Source organism: Bubalus bubalis, chromosome 4 (genome assembly GCF_019923935.1).
Source record: "Bubalus bubalis isolate 160015118507 breed Murrah chromosome 4, NDDB_SH_1, whole genome shotgun sequence".
Classification (NCBI taxonomy): Eukaryota; Metazoa; Chordata; class Mammalia; order Artiodactyla; family Bovidae; genus Bubalus; species Bubalus bubalis.
Window position 1 is genome coordinate 108,952,220 of NC_059160.1, and position 21,170 is coordinate 108,973,389.

At 36.4% G+C, this 21,170-nt stretch overlaps 1 protein-coding gene across 14 annotated transcripts in view; it reads left to right on the forward strand.

Annotated features, from left to right (window-relative positions):
- The window catches only part of PPFIA2 (PTPRF interacting protein alpha 2), a 493,970-nt gene that overhangs the window by 302,373 nt on the left and 170,427 nt on the right, over positions 1-21,170 (forward strand). For 13 of the 14 annotated variants that reach the window (XM_044941884.2, XM_044941885.2, XM_044941887.2 and 10 more), the window contains one exon: positions 2,682-2,756. The exons of the other annotated variant lie outside the window; for it this stretch is intronic. In XM_044941884.2, the coding sequence (XP_044797819.1) occupies positions 2,682-2,756 (75 nt within the window). The remainder of the gene's footprint in view (positions 1-2,681; positions 2,757-21,170) is intronic. 14 annotated transcript variants of the gene reach the window in all.

Consider the following 21,170-nt stretch of genomic DNA (forward strand, 5'->3'; position numbering starts at 1 on the left):
TGTAATAGGGTTTAGTAACTCACCAGAAGTATCCTGGATGTTGCTAAGTTCAGGGGCAACTGAACTGATTGTCAACTAAGTAATAACAAATAGCCTAAAGGAAAAGTATTATGAGCTTGAACTTTGGAGTTAGACTGAATTAGACAAGTGTCTTAAATTCTCTAAGCTGTTTTCTCTTCTTTTGAATGAAGAGAATAATAATACCTACCCTACCCAGTAGAGTTGTCTGACATGTAAAGCTCCTAGCCAGTACTTAGTAAATGACAAATGCTCAGTAAATGTTAATGAATGTTATTATTAATGATAAATTTCAGCACTTGACAAAAATTACAAACTATGTAAAGATATTAGTATCACTGTTGATTCATATGCTTATTTAAATTAGCATTTCATTTAATCATTGAGGGGTTGGCGTGTGCCTAAGCATCTTCATAAACAATTTTCCTAACTAAAAATAGCTCACAGCTTCTTGTGGCGATCAGGAGAGGTGAGGAGAGACCCATATAAACAAGTACTTACAATATTCTATTTTAAGTGCTATGGTTATTAACATAAAACATATATGAAAGATCAGAAGAAGATGTAATTAAAAACTTTGCCACAGAAGGTTTAGAACACAAGAAGAGCTAAATAAAATACAGACTGAACATAGCTCTGGACAATTGCAATGACTGGCAGTCTTCATTATTAATGTCCTCATTTATATATTCACTGAGCTGTAGGGTAGAATACACACCAATTAGCTAAGATCAGCAGTGATTTTGACATAGTTCCCCAATATGTGTACCAATTTTGTGGGCTAAAGGAAATGAAACATGTATGTCTTTTAAATATAGTACTCTAACCTCTTTATTTCAGTCTAAATGTGATCTGATTAGTGTTGCATATGTTGAGATTAATTTACATTTTGACTATTTCATATCACTCTTCTCATCAACCAAGATTCTTAAATTTTTATCAGAATACCCATATTTTATATTTAGTATTTTAGGAAATGGTGCATAAAACTTTATAATCATCTCTGTTAAATATCAAGAACATCTACTAAGATTTCTATTGGTATCTGCATTCAGTGTATCAGCAGTCCTCCTCATTTTCATGCCTATGGAATATTTGTTTTGTTTGCATCTTTCCAAGCACTCATATAAAAAAGTATTTCCCAAGTCAAATCATCAAAGATCTCCTTCTAAGTCACTCTTGTTCAGTTATTAATCAACATAAGTTTCATGCATTTTTATGAACAGTTGGATATTTGTCTAACAGCATTGGTACCTGGCAGCCAATCTGGCATACTTAAATATCATGAAGGATCTTGTGTCATTACATTTGATATCAAATATCCATTTATGCATGTATTATTAATTTTTGGATTTTAAACATAATGAAATATAATGAAAATATCAATGAAATTAATATTAAAACTCCACTCAGGCATTAATTCTTTCTTATTTAAGATGTATTTCAAGAGTTAAGTACACCCAGTCACCTGAATAATTTCAGTTTCATTATGCTGTATTAAAATAATTGAGATTTTTTTTTAAATCTAATTAGAGTCTAGATTCATAAGCTATCACTTGTTTTTTTATGTCTGCTAACTAGAAAATGTACTTCAATTTTAAAATTATTATGTATATAGATTTCTAGATATTCTGTGTATTTAACTTATATCCCCAGTTAAATCTTACTTTAAAAAAGAAAAAAGTATTAATTAAACTATACCATTAATAAATTAATAAAATTGAATTTTATTATATAATTTATTTATATAATTATATATTAAAATGCTTACTGTTATATTCCCATGGAAAATCAATGTTAATCATAAATAATCTAAAACTCACCATGAATTGTTTTAAATTAAATCTATAAATTTTGTTGATGTTTTTAAGGAAAATTAAACTGCTATAGTCATTTATTTTAGTTTAGCCAAACTTCTTTCTCTGAGCTTTTCTACTTTTGATGCATTTAATATGAAGCATATCTGTAAATCTGAACATAAGATAACTAAAACAATTTTAGAAGTTCTAAGAAAACAAAGATCAAAGAAACTTTTTTCTGAGTTTCATTTGTATATGAAACATATGGAAATCATTACTTTCAAACTGAATGTGCATTCTTTGGTTCTGTAAAATATAATGGTTTAACCTTTGGTATCTGAAAAGTAGTTAGGAATTCCAGAGTAATTACATACTTTCCAATCCCTCAATAACGATGTAGACCTCTAACTAATACAAAATTAATTTTGTGAGCAATGGGCAACAATTTTCAGGTTCTAAGAATCCTTTGCTTTTAGACAAATTATTTTGTACTAAACATCAAAGGAAAAAACTTATTTTTTAAAGCAGTAAAAGTTTTTTGCCTTTATCTTATGCTTAATCAGTGACTGTTTTTCAGATGAATTCATAATAAACTTTTGAACTTTGCCTCCACTTTGTATCAGAATTCAGTACAAGAGGAGTTGATCTTAACTGAAACACTAGAAGGACTTGCTTGCAAGAAAAATCCCTTGTTACAGTCATATTGTAAAGTGATAACGTAGTCATAGTATTCCTGAGCACTTAGGGATGTAAATAGTTTAATAGTTTGCCAAATGTGACTGTCTCTGGTAATATTAATGGATTCAGCACAGTTCAATATGTATGGGATGTACATTACTGCACATATTTTGGTTTTTCTTCTAGGTAAGGGAGCGACTGAGGGTTTCTTTAGAAAGAGTCTCTGCACTGGAAGAAGAACTAGCTGCTGCTAATCAGGAGGTAACATACCAAACTTTCTCCTCTTTCGAGGTGCAATATCGATAACATTATATCCCTTGTGTTTCACGTCACATTTATTAAAACTGTCACAAAAAATAAATTACATTCTGTATATGCCACTGAACAAGGCATGTTCAAACTAGCTGCCAGAATTATGTTTTCTGATTTCTGGTGATTCAGATCTGTCACTAAGAGAGGAAAGGAGAATTATCAAGAGCTAGTAATATGAGAGCTACTGAGATGGGGATTTAGAAAGACTGCAGTCAGAATGCCAGTCCTTTTAAGAAGTAAAACACAGCTCCCAAACTGGAACACATGTCAAATATCTGTTAAATTAGGAAGTTGTTACAAATGAAGCATCGTGCCCATGTTTAGTGGCATCATTGAATCCACTCTTTTGCTCTCATTCATGACATTAAGAAAGTATTTTATAATCATAATCATCCATGAGATTTACAGAGTTGTTTTTCCTTTAGAATATTTTATTTCCTTGTTTGTCTACCAGTGAACTTGGGTCATTGGATAAGATATAGATGAATGATAGATAGATGGCATCTCAAATTAAATGTATTCAGGCCACTAAAATAGCCCCATCTCGCTCTGTCTCTCTCCTTTTCTCTGATAATTATTTACAAGGCTACCTTTTTTCAGAAGTCTGTTCCAAGAATGTAAATACAGGTATTATTATTACTAAACAATTTAGCAAAATCTTCCTACTTTTAAATACTTAAGCAAGTGGGAGATCAGTGTCCCTAATTATAGGTTTGCCAAGAGATTCTTAACAAAATAATACATTTACACTTCACATACAAACAAGTATATATTTACAACCATGCTAAAAATCTTGTCTGGTACAAACTCCCTTTTTTTTTTTTTTAAATTAGCTAGGCTAATGAAATGAGCTTCTATAGGCTTTTGTTTGTTCTAGGTTTAACAATTTAAACTTCAGAAATAATGCATTTCCCATTCTCACAGATGATTTTGGAGTTAGCACCCTTTAACACTTTTCTTTATGTAATCTATTTTTCGGAGACTTCATCCATATCTCCTTCATCCAAGACTTCAACCATGACTCCTGTGAAAAAGAAACCAAATCTGTAACTCAGCGTTCATGTTCTTTTCTGAGCTCCACTAAAGGTTTTAAAAATTGGTTTGGCATCTTCAAGGGCTCTGCTAATGTTTGTATAGATTGTTCTCTGCCACAGGTGTCCAGCAAGCATTAATCAAGGATTAAACCATTTTAGGATTTAATAATGAAGACATACACTAAAGGGACTGTAAACATTTATAGGCACCCATTTTTCTAGTTAACAAAAAGTTACCATGTGTGCTGACGGGCCTCCCTAGGTTCCCTAGTGCCCCTTAGATTCTCTGTGGCACGTTAATGACGTGAAATAAGTAGTCTTATTAAAAAGAATATGAGCTAACTATATGTTCTGTTCTGAAAGCTCCAAAGCATTCTATTATGGAAAAAGGAAAAAGTTGCACAGAATGCTCCCAATTTTGCACAACTACAAATAATAGTAATGCAATTTTTAAAAAATTAATTAATTAAGAAAATAATGCATTACTATCAGATCAGATCAGATCAGTCGCTCAGTCATGTCCAACTCTTTGCGACCCCATGAATCGCAGCACGCCAGACCTCCCTGTCCATCACCAACTCCTGGAGTTCACTGAGACTCACGTCCATTGAGTCAGTGATGCCATCCAGCCATCTCATCCTCTGTCATCCCCTTCTCCTATAGGACTAGAAAAAAAACTAGCCAAACTGTTACCATTAGTTGTCTTTGGTGTTTGCAAACATGTACTATATATTTCTATAGTCTTTTTTTTAAATAACTTTTCATTATACTTATAAATAAATGAAATAATAAACATTTTAGAGTCAGATGCCATTTTCCATATTTGATTATTCTATTGGCATGTTAATAATAGCAATTAATAGCTAATATTTATTGAGTGCTTTAAATCTCTAGGCTTTAGGCTACATACACATATATCAGCAGAATAATACTGGAAGTTCAATTCAGTTCAGTCACTTAGTCATGTCTGACTCTTTGCGACTCCATAGACTGCAGCATGCCAGGCTTACTAGTGTTATTTTAAAAGTGAACGCAGAGAGATTATTTCTCCTAATGTACCACTATTCTCTCTTACTTGAAAGTGTGATTGTCCTTGAATTTATCTTAGCTCTATGCATTCACGGGGTTTCGATGCATACATTTAACCTTATCCACACTCTATCCTACACTCATTTGTTCTCATTTTTCCATATACATCAAAACCACCATAGTTCAGATCTTCCTTATTCTCAACTGGGATATTACAGTACGGTTTCTGCTGTATAATTCTTCAAGGTTAAATACACTAAGCAAAGCTCCATTCATACTGATTATTATCATATTTTCTGATATATAATGTAATCTATGCCATATTAATATATTACTAACATAAAGATATAATTTACATATTCAGTTCAGTTCAGTTGCTCAGTTGTGTCCGACTCTTTGTGACTCCATGGACTGCAAGACGCCAGGCCTCCCTGTCCATCACCAACTCCTGGAGTTTACTCAAACTCATATCCATTGAGTCAGTGATGCCAACCAACCATCTCATCCTCTGTTGTCCCCTTCTCCTCCCACCCTCAATCTTTCCCAGCATCAGGGTCTCTTCAAATGAGTCAGTTCTTCACATCAGGTGGCCAAAGTATTGGAGTTTCACCTTCAACATCAGTCCTTCCAATGAATATTCAGGACTGATTTCCTTTAGGATGGACTGATTGGATCTCCTTGCAGTCCAAGGGACTCTCAAGAATCTTCTTCAACACCACAATTCAAAAGCATCAATTCTTCGGCCCTCAGCTTTCTTTATAGTCCAACTCTCACATCCATACATGACTACTAGAAAAACCATAGCTTTTACTGGATGGACCTTTGTTGGCAAAGTAATGTCTCTGCTTTTTAATATACTGTCTAGGTTGGTCATAACTTTCCTTCCAAGGAGTAAGCATCTTTTGATTTCATGGCTGCAGTCACCATCTGCAGTGATTTTGGAGCCCAAAAAAATAAAGTCTGACACTGTTTCCACTGTTTCCCCATCTATTTCCCATGAAGTCACGGGACCAGATGCCATGATCTTCGTTTTCTGAATGTTGAGCTTTAAGCCAACTTTTTCGCTCTCCTCTTTCACTTTCATCAAGAGGCTCTTTAGTTTTTTTCACTTTCTGCCATAAGGGTGGTGTCATCTGCATATCTGAGGTTATTGATATTTCTCCTGGCAATCTTGATTCCAGCTTGTGCTTCTTCCAGCCCAGCATTTCTCATGAAGTACTCTGCATATAAATTAAATAAGCAGGGTAACAATATACAGCCTTGATGTACTCCTTTCCCTATTTGGAACCAATCTGTTGTTCCATGTCCAGTTCTAACTGTTGCTTCCTGACCTGCATTTGGATTTCTTAAGAGGCAGGTCAGGTGGTCTGGTATTCCCATCTCTTTCAGAATTTTCCTCAGTCTGTGGTGATCCACACAGTCAAAGGCTTTGGCAAAGTCAATAATGCAGAAATAGATGTTTTTTTCTGGAACTCTGTTGCTTTTTCAAAAATTTACATATTTATGAATGTTAATAATATAATGATCTCTACTACTAGGGCTAATAACTCTTATTAGCCCAATTTTCTGAGTCATTCTAACATCTTGTTAAATTATAGTATTCGTTGTTTTTGAAAGCAGCCAGCATTTTTCCTGATTCTAAATCTTACTTACGTTAATGTCTCTCTTGGAATGGGTCCACAACCGCAATTCACCCATTGAAATCGTCCTTCCCCATTTAAACTCAAGTTCAGACATCACCTTTATAATGAAATCTTTTATGATTTCTATCCGATAATCATTGCTTCTTAGTTTAAATTGCTTAATCTCATTGCTTCAGCATTTGTTTTGACTGTTAAACAAGTATTAGAGTTTATTATATACCTGTCTAAGTCTAGGTTGTTAGTTCCCTGAGAAAGTGAGCTATGTCTTGCTTATTTGTGCTTATTTTACTCATTACAGTGATATCAACTTTGTGATCAATATGTATTTGTCAGCTTGCATTGTATAGAGTTCCTTCTATTTGGTGTTTTCACATTGTTCCTTGGGTATTTCCTTAATTAAGTAGTTGGAACAACCTTCGTCATGCTCAATAAACAGCACTATTTTGATCATGTCTATAAAAGAAGGATGTTTGTCTTTTCAAAATATAATTATTGAGTAACTACTATGTACAGAAATTTCTGTGAGTCTCTGATGGTAGAAATAGAAGAAAATGAAAGGATAAATAAGCATTATGCAAATGTTTATATGGACTTCCCTGGTGGCTCAGTGGTAAAGAATCAGCCTGCCAGAGCAGGAGACTCACGTTTAATCTCTGGATTGGAAAGATCTCCTGGAGAAGGAAATGGCAACCCACTCCAGGATTCTTGCCTGGGAAATTCCATGGACAGAGGAGCCTGGCAGGCTACAGTCCATGGGGTCTCAAAGAGTTGGACATGACTTAGTGACTAAGCAACAACAAAATGTTTATATAATTTGTCCTCCAGTGATGAAGACAAACATATAAACATATAAGTAAAATGTAATTTAGTACAAAACTAAATAAAAATAAAACAGAGACTCAAACAAAGTACAAAAGAGCAGAGAGATGAAGGGTATTTGTTTTGAACCAAATTATCAGAGAAAGTTTCGCCCATGAAGGAAAATTATGATTTGGCTTCAAAACTATAGGGAAACATTTTAAGCTGAGCAAACAGTATGATTAAGGAAACCTGAAATTGCCTGTTTCAGAAATAATGGATGATATTGTATTGGTAAGAATCTAAGTATGAAAAAGTGTGGAAGAGGAGGGAGGAGAGGATAATAGGACTCAGATTCTAGAAAAGCCTGAAGTCATACTCAGAATGTGGGATTTACTCTTTATGAAATTAAAAAGCACTGAGGTGTAGTTTTGTATTTGTTTTGTAGTGTTTTATTTTTGGTTTTGGTTTTTGTGTTGGTAAAGTGAAATCCACTGAAAATGTGTTCTCTTTTTCTCTTTTATAAACTGTGGGGTTAGGGTGGAGTAGAGCTGGAAAGTTGACAATCCGATATGGCTAGCTGACATAATGAAATGTGATTTTGAGCATGATACATCAATTCAACAGACATTTATTGGGCATTTTCTGTTTACCAGCCATTATATTAAGTAGTGGGTATAAATATATTGATAAACTCAGATATTAATAAAGCAACAGTTTTTTTTTTTCAAATCTGTTAGGGAAAATAGACACAGTAAAAAGTAACTATAATGAGGAGTTACTATTTAAGGGTCCAGAATCTCAGTTTGGGAAGATAAGAAAAGTTTTGAAGTTGAATGGTGTCGATGATTATATAACAATGTAAATCTATGTATTGCCACTTAGCTGTACACCTAAAATGTTTTAAATGGCAGATTCTATATACTATTTATCACAGTAAAAAGTAATTATAATGCAATAATACTAAAGTGAAAATGAAACACAAGCTTTAGTAGTAATTATTTGTATGGACATGAATGAGGAAAAGCAGATGGTATTACAAAAAACTTCCTAGAGACATCCTGCCATTTACAACAACATGGATAATGATGAACTTTGAGGGCATTATGCTAAGTGAAATAAGTTAGACAAAGAAAGACAAATACCATGTGATCTCATTTATGTACAGATTCTAAAAATGTCAAACACAGAAAGACTAGATTGGTGTTGCTAAAGGCTAGAGTTTGGGTAAAAAGGGGAGATGTTTGTCAAGAATATAAACTTTCTCTTATACGATGATTAAGATTAGGAGATCTGATATACAGAATGGTGATTATAGTTCACAACACTTAGCAGTTCAGTTCAGTCACTCGGTCATGTCCACATCTTTATGACCCATGGACTGCAGCACTCCAGGCTTCCCTGTGCATCACCACTCCTGGAGCTTGCTCAAACTCATGTAGTATACCTGAAATTTAATAAGAGCAGGTCATAAATGTTCTCAACACACACACACACACACACACACACACACACACGTGAAGTATTAGGTATGTTAGTTAGGGCTTCCCTGATAGCTTAGTTGATAAAGAATCTGCCTGCAATGCAGGAGACCCTGGTTCAATTCCTGGATCCAGAAGATCCACAGGAGAAGGGATAGGCTACCCACTCCAGTATTCTTGGAATTCCCTTGTGGCTCAGCTGGTAAAGAATCTGCCTGCAATGTGGGAGACCTGGATTCAGTCCCTGGGTTGGGAAGATCTCCTGAAGAGGGGAAGGGCTACCCACTCCAGTTAGTTAACCTTATTGTGGAAATCTTTCATAATATATACATATATCAAATATTCACATTGTATACCTTAAACTTATAAATGTTTTTCATCAGTTATATATCCATAAAGCTGGAAAAAAATTTTTAATATTCCTAGGGAAAAATATTTACCTAGAATTTTGAGGGTGACTACAAAGAGCTTGTCAGATGAAGCTGGAGGAAGAAAAGAGAAGCAGGCAGTATTAGAGATGGGGATGAGGCTGCAGAGAAAGGCAGATCTGAGTCTGGGATGCCTAGAGCCTGGTTTCATCCTGTAGACAATGGTGAATCAGCAACAAGTTTTTTTAAAGGGAAGAAATATAATCAGATTTTTAATGTTGCAGACTAGCATACAAGAGTGACAACTAAAAAATATATGTCTGAGTCAATATTCTATGTTTATAGTTCAGATAAAAATCACTATTGCTTCTTGAAAGAAAGAGGACTCCTGTTGCAAAATACAGAAGTTAAACAGAGAGCTTGAACAATCTGGCATTTCTTAAGTTCTTTTACTAATGGAAAATACTAATAAATGAAAGAATCAAAACAACATTGTAAATAAATACATATACATAATGAAAATTTGCTGTTATTTTATGCCTCTTTGAATAGCCCCATAGGGCAGACTGTATTGTTAACATTGAATACATCTTCCAGGCCATTGTCCTAAAAAAGTGAGTCCAGATTCTTTAGACAGAGAAAATGCAATCAAGTCTTTATTTCTTGAAGAGTACTTTTGTTATTGCTTAAAACTGGAAAACTACAAAAAAAAAAGTATAATAAAGGGAAGTGCAGAGGAATAAATAGATTACATTCTAACAATGTGTTCTCTTTTAGCAGAAGCCCGTATGCTTTTTTAATTATTTAATTAAGCCAGACAAAATGGATTATTCAGAAGCTACAGTAAAAGTTCAATTGACAGACTAATTTCACTGAGTACACAGCTGTACGTATTTTAAAAGCTTTTCTACGTGATTGTATTATATCTAAAAAGAACTGGCACATTTAGTTGTAGACTGTATTTTTATGTTGCTTTTATTCTATGTTTTCATTTTATTCCAGCCACTGAATCTTTCAACTTTCAATAAGAATTATCTTAAGGAAATTAGCATTTCATGTTACTTCATCTACAACCAGCCTTATTCCTAAAGTCTTATTTCCTAAGGAAAAATGAAAGAACTTTATGGGCAAACCAGGTATCATTCACATTCAGAATACTGGGTCAAGATCATGAGAGGGGCTAGAGACAACAAATTCACATTTGAGGAGTTTATGGAACCTTGGAATATGGCCATTGTTTTAAGTACATTGCACTTTTAATTATCACTACAGTCTTTTGAGTTAAGACCAGTACTGTATTGAATCCATGGATGTGGAAAAGGTAAATAGGTACAGGCAAAGGTGAAACCTACACCGAAAAGTCGTCAAGAGTCCTTGAAGCAAAAAAAAAATGATAGAAAGAGGGAGAGAGAGACAAGAGTTTTAAATGGAGATTGTATGTGTCAGCAGCATCAAATGTTTCATAGAAAACTGTGAGATCATGTCTAATATGAGGTTATTCGATTTGCAATTAGAAAGTGTCTGAAAATGTTTGCAAAGACATTATAGTAAACTATAATGGAAGGAAACTATCATGGCACAATAATGGAATAGCTGTGATGAAAAGAATTTGAGTAAATTAGAAGTCTAAAAATGGGAGACAGTGAGGAATACTCATCTGAGAAGTTTGGCAATGGAGAGAGGAGGGTGAAAGCTAAATAAGTAGGCAGTATTCAGGGACAGCCTGTTGAAGATGCTTACAGCCACTACAAAAAAGGAGAAAGAAGGGGTTATTGATGGACAACAGGGAAGAGGATAAGAGTGATTCAGAGATCAATGGAAAGTAGTAGAACTTCTTCCTTTGAGAATTGTGGGAAGGAAAATGGAATGTGTAGTAGAGATGTGAATGAAGATATTTATCTGGAGAGGAAAGAAGACATAGGAATTTTATCAGAGGGTCATCCCAAGAAAATGGATTATTTGCTAAGGGAGGTGGAAACAGAGTTACTTTTCTGAGTTTAAAAAGCTTGAGAATACCATAATGTAGAATATGGCAAAGAGTCAGTTAACTCTAAGCAAGGACAATTTGGGGTGGGGTGGTAGACTCAGAGGAAGCTCTCATTAAGTTACCCTGGCAAATTTAATAAAGCCAGTTTCCACAGCACTTCAGAGAAGGCAATGGCAAGCCACTCCAGTACTCTTGCCTAGAAAATCTCATGGACGGAGGAGCTTGGTAGGCTGCAGTCCATGGGGTCGCGAAGAGTCGGACACAACTGAGCGACTTCACTTTCACTTTTCATTTTCATGCATTGGAGAAGGAAATGGCAACCCACTCCAGTGTTCTTGCCTGGAGAATCCCAGGGATGGGGGAGCCTGGTGGTGCCATCTATGGGGTTGCACAGAGTCAGACACGACTGAAGCGACTTAGCAGCAGCAGCAGCAGCAGCCACAGCACTTATGAACTGAAACAACATAGATTCGTCATGGTATTTCCTTATCTAAATCTATGAAGTTCTGTTCTGTTATTCATCATAATTTGAAAGAAAGAGATACAAATATGAAATCAAAGTTGTCTCAGGTGACTTTGCTTCAGAGGTAAAATGTTGCCCTAAAACTTGATAGGAGTAAAATTCAGGAAGCTTCTGAAATTCATGAGCAACTCAATATTTAAATAATTAGAAAGAAATTTGTTAAAGATAAACCAGAAGTTCCAGGGGGAAAGTGGAAAAGTGGTTGAGCAGTGCTTATTAGAAAAATTTGCCTTGGGGGAGCTGATAGCAATACTTATAGAAATTTGTAGGATCACTTATTTACAGAATTAATGAAATGACCAAGTAATTTTTCTCTTTAAATTAAACCTGCCATTTCTGTTAGTGGAAAACTCCAGATATAGAAAAGGACACCACTGAAAAAGTTCTTGAGTTAAATTATTTCATAATCCTAAAATTGGTAATTATTTATGTTGATAGACCTTTTGCCAATGACTCATTATTTTGGTTCATTTCATTATCTCTTTCCCAGTTCTATGAGATAAAAGCAGATTTAATATTTTATGTCTCTCACTGCCTTTATTAAAATGATTAATCTTAAAACAGCTTTCTGATTTCCTACATGTTTATGTACACAAAATATCCTAATTCAACTGGTTGGTTTATTTTCATCATTAGTAAATGAAACTTTTCATTATCAGTAAGTTCCTTGATCAACTTGAATTCTCATTCCAACAGAAAGTCTAATGTAAGTTTCATGTCTTATTAGCATTTGAGTCATCATGGCTCAATTTTATTAGCATATGAGTCATCATGGCTCAGTTTTTTTTTTCTAGATGTTTATTTTGGATTTTATTTTTTTATTTATTTTTAATTGAAGGATAATTGCATTACAGTATTGTGTTTGTCTACCATCAACATGAATCAGCCATAGGTTTTCCCATGTTCCCTCCCACTTGAACCCTCCTCCCACCTCCCTCCCCGTCCCACCCCTCTAGGCTGTTAGGAGCCGTGGTTTGAATTCCCAGAGTCATACAGCAAATTCCCATTGACTGTCTATTTTACATATGCTAATGTATGTTTCCATGTTACTCTCTCCATACATCCCACCTTCTCCTTGCCCACCCCCCGCCAGCCATGTCCATAAGTCTGTTCTCCATGTCTGTGTCTCCATTGCTTCTCTGCAAATAGGTTCATCAGCAAAACTTTTTTTTTAATTTTATTTTATTTTTAAACTTTACATAATTGTATTAGTTTTGCCAAACATCAAAATGAATCCGCCACAGGTATACATATGTTCCCCATCCTGAACCCTCCTCCCTCCTCCCTCCCCATACCATCCCTCTGGGTCGTCCCAGTGCACCAGCCCCAAGCATCCAGTATCGTGCATCGAACCTGGACTGGCAACTCGTTTCATACATGATATTTTACATGTTTCAATGCCATTCTCCCAAATCTTCGCACCCTCTCCAAACTTTTTAAATGACAACAGTGTTTGCATAAGATAATGCCATCCTTGCAGCTGCAAACTTAGATCCCTTGAAGGTAATAAAAAATCCTCTGACATTGTCTTTTTAGATTGCCTGCAAACTGTTATGAGTTTCCACAAAGCCACTTACTGGGAACCTACTCTTCCTGTTGGAGTTGTATCATCTGGTTTTAGAAAATTGTGTAATTGTTAATTGATTTTATTTAATGGTAGCATTTAATCATCATGAAGGATGTCCTTTTTTGCTTGATATTGATCAACTCAAAGTTTCAGCATTGTCAAACCTATAGTTGTTTACAAAGGCTTACAATTCCTTATGACATCTCTAGATGTTCCTTTGTGATGATACTGCATTATGAACATGAGTATAGAAACTGTAAATTACCCAATTATTATCATCAATAGAAAATGTCTTCTTTGTTGTTGATAATTGTACTGTTCCAGTACAAAGAATATTTCCCAAATAGAAAGGATTCAAGACATCTTACAACAATGTATGTTAAATCTCAGCAGAGAAAAGAGAGCTAAAGAAACTGCTATTTGCTTCTTCCAATATTTTTACTATTTTCAAGACTGGTGTGAAGCAATTGTTTAAAATATAGTTTAAAATAATCTCCTGTTGTTTATGAGATGTTTGAAGTCTGTCTTCAAGTCTTCTAAAAATCTCTGTTTTGGTTAGAATCTTGTCTTTGATAAAAGTATAAAGTTTGTTTTTCTTGTGATAGCAGACTTGGTTGTTTTATCTTTGCATATGGAGATCATGAATTATTGTTTTCTATTAGCAAAATCATGCCTGATATTAGTATTAATACTTTGGTCATAAAATCATAATTGATGGATATTACTTTACCCATGTGTTTGTTAGCATATTCTTATTAACTCCAAAGCTAAAAAGTTGAGCAAGATTACTTATCCTTTTTAAGTGTAGTACTGAATTTAGTAAGAGACAAGGTACAAAGTAAAAATTAAAAAAGAATATTAAATTCAAGTCAAAAGATTTCAGTTTCAGTTGCCTCCTGTATCTATCACTTATTGGTTCTATAACCCATGGTAATTTATTTAACCTCTGCACCTCAGCTTTTTCATCTGTGAAATGGAATATTAATAAATTTGGGGCTAGCCTATCTTTCAAGGGAGTCATGGTTTTTAGATAAAATAGTATACAAGGAAACACTTTGTAAACTTGAAGTACTTAAGTTGTATTACTTTTATTAGGTTTAAAACGTAAATATAAAAAAAAAAGTAAATATCAGCTAATTAGTTAAATAGATGAAAACTCTCTTCTGTTGACAGTGCAGACTTGATGATATAATAGCAGTGCTTTATTTAAACTCAGAACAAAATCCCCTTTTATTAAAGAAACAAAAAATATATTCATTCATAGGATGATTCTGTAGCACTACACAAATGTTATATATGACTTTTCAATTCACTCATTTATGCAGTTTGTAAAAATAATAGCACCTGCGAATCTGAGGGAGATTATTGTGTGCCTGGCATTATGCCAGGCACTGTTCCTACCCCCCCCATTAGACACGCACACACACAGACATATTTTTCAGTTAATCATTACAACCTATGAGAAAGTGTAGTTATTACTTGCATTTTGAAACTGAAACTTCAAGGAAATAAGTGAATTGTTTAGCATGTTGTCACTACTCAGCAGGGATCCAAAGCCAGGATGTCAGAAGACTTCAGATTTTAGTGTTTAACAGTAGCCACAAGACTACCTGGCCTTTCTCTTAATAACAAAATTCCTTTATATATGAAAACTGTTTCTAAATCAACCATTTACTTATTAGTAGTTATTTAAATTCATCATGACATCTTTATATTTGTTGTGTTTCTATGGATTACTTCAAGGATCGTGGCTTCATTATATTGACAGAAAAATGCAACAGGCGTTAATTAATGATGTGCATTAAATCAATTGGGCTTTCCTGGGTGGCGCAGTGGTAAAGAATCTGCCTGCCAATGCAGGAGATGCAAGAGATGCGGGTTTGATCAATGGGTCCAGAAGATTGCCAGAACTAGGAATTGGCAACCCATTCCAGTATTCTTGCCTGGAAAATACCAAGCACAGAGGAGCTCAGAGGACTGTTGTCCATGGGATCACAAAGAGTCAGACACGGTGTTTAACGTTCAGTAACTGAACACACATACACAAACGATTCAATTCGCTAAATTAACGTGCATTTGAACTGCATTATATTGTGTTGAAATTAAATATTTCACTGTGTAGAAAAAAAGCACATTAAAACGTCTAGATGCTATTTGTAATTATTTGGATAAATTTGATTACTAGATTTTGGACCTTGCATCTAAATGTTTTCCCTGTTTTGTTACTATAGTACAGTACTGCCCCTGTTACTGTAGTTTTACGGTATAAACTACAGTATAACTCTGCCTGGAATCCTGAAGGAAACAGCATGAGAGCATCATGGCTGTTTTCAGTCACTCAGTTGTGTCCGATTCTTTGTGACCCCTTGGACTGCAGCTGTCTAGCTGAATTCTGAGAGTTGGTAATGGACAGGGAGGCCTGACGTGCTGTGCTTCATGGGGTTGCAAAGAGTCAGAAACAACTGAGCAACTGAACTGAACAGAACTGGACTGAAGCACGCCAGGCTTCCCTGTCCTTGACCATTTCCCAGCACTTGCTCAAACTCATGTCCATTGAGTCAGTGATGCCATCCAACCATCTCATCCTCTGTCTTTCCCTTCTTCTCCTGCCTTCAGTCTTTCCCAGCATCAGGGTCTTTTTCCAGTAAGTTGGCTCTTCATATCAGGTGGCCAAAGTATTGGAGCTTCAGCCTCAGCCTCAATCCCTCCAATGAATATTCAGGACTGATTTCCTTTAGAATGGATTGGATTGATCTCCTTGCAGTCCAAGGGACTCTCAAGAGTCTTCCCCAACACCACAGTTCAAAACCATCAATTCTTCAGCACTCAGCCTTCTTTATGGTCCATCTCTCACATCCATACATGACTACTGAAAAACCATATCTTTGACTAGATGGACTTTTGTTGGCAAAGTAGTGTCTCTGCTTTTTACCATGCTGTCTGGGTTGGTCATAGCTTTTCTTCCAAGGAGCAAGTGTCTTCTAATTTCCTGGCTTTAGTCAGCATTGGCAGTGATTTTGGAGCCCAAGAAAATAAAGTCTGTCATTGTTTCCATTCTTTCCCCATCTATTTGTCATGAAGTGATGGGACCAGATGCCATGATCTTCATTTTTTGAATATTGAGTTTTATGCCAGGTTTTTCACTTTCCTCTTTCACCTTCATCTAGAGGCTTCTTTATTCCTCTTGGCTTTCTGCCATACTGGTGGTGTTATCTGCGTATCTGAGGTTATTGTTACTTCTCCCAGCAATCTTAACTCCAGCTTGTGCTTCATCCAGCCCAGCATTTTGCATGATGTATTGTGCATATAAGTTAAATAAATTGACAGTATGTACCTTGATGTACTCATTTCCCAATTTGGAACCAGTCCATTGTTCCATGTCCAGTTCTAACTGTTGCTTCTTGATTTCTCAGGAGGCAGGTAAGGTGGTCTGGTATTCCATCTCTTTAAGAATTTTCCACAACTTGTTGTGATCCACAGAGTCAAAGAATTTAGCATAGTCAATCAAGCAGATGTTTTTCTGGAACTCTCTTGCTTTTTCAGCGATCCAATAGATGTTGGCAATTTGATCTCTGGTTCCTCTGCCTTTTCTAAATCCAGCTTGAACATCTGGAAGTCCTTGGTTCTTGTACTACTGAAGCCTAGCTTGGAGAATTTTGAGCATTACTTTGAATTTGAATTTGAATTTGAGAGCGTTGTATTGGTCCCTAAATTTTCAGTGTAGAAAATTTGAGACCTCACTTTTGCTAAACAAAATCAGAGGATTTCTGTAGCACTTCTCTATTCCCATTTCACTTTGGCAGGGAAGGACAATGGATCTCAAATGTTGAGAAATTTGGAAGTTCCAAATAGGTGAGCTATGATGATACTAAAAGGAAATATATGGCCAGAAATTTTTCATGGATTTCTTTAATCTGCTTTGAGTGTGTATGTCCATGTGTGTGTAATTATTAATTTGACTGCTCATAATTTTACTTTTTAAAACCTTGGTAGCAGAAAACAATCACAATATGTGGTCAACTTATATTTGCCGTATACTATTTGTTTGTCTTAGCTTTTGGTGGTGGTGGTTGAGTCACTAAGTCATGACCGACTCTTAGCCTTTAGGGCTGCTAAAACACTACGTAGACTGGGTGGCTTAAACAGCCGTTTATTTCTCACAGTTCTCGATGCTACCTAATCAAAGATCAAGCCCTGGTAAATTTGGTGTCTGATAAGAATTTGCCTCCTGGTTCATCGATGGTGCCTACTCTGGCGGAATGAATCAGAGAGACCTCTAGAGTCTCTTTCGTAAGGGCACTCAATCCCACTAATGTGGACTCCACCCTCATGGCTTAATCATCTCCCAGAGGCTTCACCTCCTATAACCATCACATTGGGGGTTTGGATTCAAGATATGGATTTGGGAGGAGAGAGGGTGCATAAGTCTTCAATCCATTAACACCATTACCAGCATTTAGCCAAACTTCAAAGTCCAGGGACACAGTCATTCATAAGACTGGCCTCACTTTTGACACCAACTCCAAGTTTACGGGATTCACTAGAAAGACTCACAGAACTCACTGGATGCTATTAAATTTATCATTATGGCTTATTACAGGGAAATGATACAACTCAAAATTAACCAAGGAAAGAAATCTATATGGCAGAGTCTGGAAGGGTTTCAAATGCTAAATTTCCATTGTCCCCAGGATACATTACCCTCCTAGAACTGACATGAGATAATTCTCCAAGCTGGGAAGTTCACTCAAGCTTTGACTCTCCGGAGTTTTTATTGAGTTTTATTTTACTTTTTACAAAAACATAACTGATAGTTTGATTGTCCATGCGGTTGATCTCACCCTTTAGGTAAAGACACAAGCCCTCCTAAATCATATGGTTGGTCTTTCTGACATTATCAGTCCTGAAATAAGACTATTAAGTGTGACCAACCCCATCCTATGATCCTCTGTAATTAGATCATTAGACCTCATTCTAAATGAAGACATTCCTATCAAGTTTGATGCAGATTACCTCCAAAAGCTATAGGCAGAGGCCTGACCTCTCTTCAGGCAGAGCCAAATTCTTCACTACACAGCTAGAGATCATCTTAACTGTCTATCCTAACTGAAGATTTTTTAAATGAATGATTAGTGTTGATAATATCTCCTTATTTAATAACATGCTCATAAAGCCAATATGTTATTTTCTACTAAAAAAATAGTGAGATTGGGAGATCAGGAGGGAGAAAAAAACCTGTAAGTACAATCAGGATATGTATTGAGAAAGTTTTATAAAACCAATTAACAAGAAACTGAGAGGGACAGAGGGAGAGAGAGAGAGAGAGGGAGAAAAGCCTGGAAAGGAGTAGGACAAAGAAAATATAATTTTCTTAAGATGAGATTGCAATACAGTTATAGTGTCAGAAATATTTTAGGGGAGCCTACTATCTGGGGGCAGTGGACTGGGTCAAGCACTTGAGTACTGTGTTTTAACGCACTTCTGGGAAATTTCACTGATTTACTGCCGGGGTCCAGCCCCGGCTGATCCAGGGTATTTGAAGCGGGGACGGCGTCGGCGAGGGTAAGGATACAATAGCTTCAATTAGATATTAATTAAAGATATAAAGAGTAATAGAATGAGGATAGCTCAGTAGGAAAATTCAGTGGAGAAAAGAGGCTGAGTAGCTTGGTTTACGCGGGAGACCAATAAAACTTCAAGACAAGAAGTTTGCACCACTTGCGTAGGCCGCAGGCATCCTTCCGTTCTCCCAAAGGAGAGGAGACACTGAGGCCTCCCCGGTCGGATCTTAGAAGCCCAGGCATAATTAGCAAGCATGGCGGGTTCCGCGCTCCAGATGGAGACTCAGCCAGAATTTGAGAGAGAGAGCGACATGGGGAGACCAAGTTTCAGTGAACAAGGCCCACACTTTATTTTCCAAAGTAGTTTTTATACCTAAAGTTGTGCATAGAGAATAATGGGGGAAGGGGTGGAGTCATGCAAGGACAGCAGTTCCTGGTCCTAATCGAAGCCAGGCTTTCAAACTTATCATATGCAAAAGTTCAGGTGAATTACATCATCTTCTGGCCAGGAGACCTGTTAACATTTTAAGAAACTTATCTTTCTCTAAAGGTGATTATTCCAAAGTCAGTCACCAGCCTCCAAAAAAGCATTGGACAAAGCTGCATTTTACATTTCTATACACCCATTATATCAATCAACACACTGCCAAGGACACAGTAGGTAAGGAGTATGGAGACTTAGCAGCAAACATTGGCCCAACAAGTGAAAAACCCTTCACCAATACAATTTCTAATTAATCTTTTAACTACTCAAAGGAATCTGTGTTTAGACAGTTTAGAACATCTCCTGCCTCTCACAGTTGGGAGGCTCTGAACAATCACATGTGGCCAGAAAAACCTATTCAGGCAGGCTAGAGGATTTCCAAAGGAGTTTGTAGGTTAAACACTGTCACACCCAGGAATTATTAACTGGAGCTGTAAGCTAACTCTTTTTTTCAGAGAGAGGTAGTGGGGGACAGCCCCCATAAAGTCAGAGGTGTAGGTGAGAGCACAAAGCCGAAAGTAGGCAGACTCTGGTTTGGGGGTAGATGCTCGAGAATTTCCAGGAGTACTCCTGAGGCTCGATCCCGCCTTTGCGTATGCCGAGCCTCCTTCCTCATGACCTTTGCCACGGGCGGAGTGCCTCACTCTGGCTCCCAGCAGTGATAGAATTCTAGTTGAGCTATTCCAGATCCTGAAAGATGATGCTGTGGAAAGTGCTGCACTCAATATGCAATATGCACTCAATATGCAATATGCCGGCTCCCAGCAATTTACCCTCCTCACCTTTATGGAACTCCACATTATGAGATAATTGCTGCTATTAACAGTGAGAATTTATTGAGATCCTGCTAATGCCTCATCACTTTATAAGGCAGAATGCTGCTAAGTCACTTCAGTCGTGTCCGACTCTGTGCGACCCCATGGACGGCAGCCCACCAGGCTCCCCCGTCCCTGGGATTCCCCAGGCAAGAACACCAGAGTGGGTTGCCATCTCCTTCTCCAATGCATGAAAGTGAAAGTGAAGTCGCCCAGTCGTGTCCGACCCTCAGCCACCCAATAGACTGCAGCCTTCCACGGTCCTCTGTCCATGGGATTTTCCAGGCAAGAGTACCGGAGTGGGGTGCCATTGCCTTCTCCAATAAGGCAGAATGTGGTGTCACAATTTTAAAGATGCAGAAAACATGGTTGTAAAGCATAATGTAACTCACCGGAAATACAAAGCTAGTGAACATTTGAGCATCTGTTCTTTCTTTGAGTCTATTCATTTTTTCACATCTCTACCTTTTAAAACTTTTCTTAAGGTAGTGATTAATTCCCACTGATTCCCAAAGGAATAGCTATTTTCTATCCAAGGAATTGGATGGGTTTGCCCCCTTGCTGATATTTCTGTTGTATCAAGAACAAAGTGACTAGGTGAGGAAAATAAGTTACTATTTCAATATTAGAAAAAGAGAAAGCTACTGATATCTTTTTAAAAATATTCTTTCTAACACAGAGAAGCCTCTCATACAGAGGAAGACTAGAAAGGTTGTCCAGCCTAGGGCACTAGTTCTCAATCTTGACTGAACACCAGCTTCACCTGTAGAGCTTTTGAAAAATACAAGCACATCCAGAAATTCTGATTCACAGTTAGCATGAAGCCTGACTATCTGCACTTAAAAATTATATAGTTTAATTCTGATTTGAGAACTAGAGTAGGGATATAGTAGAGAAAAACTATAGCAGACAGACATAGGTCTGTCTAATTGACTCAGTCTGCCAATTAAAAAACTATGTGGCTTTTACAAATATTATCACTTAATAGAAAAGGAGAAAGTCACAGAGAAGGTAAATAAGGTCATACTGTGAGAAAGTGGTAGAACCAGAATTCTGCTTCACAGTTCATGATC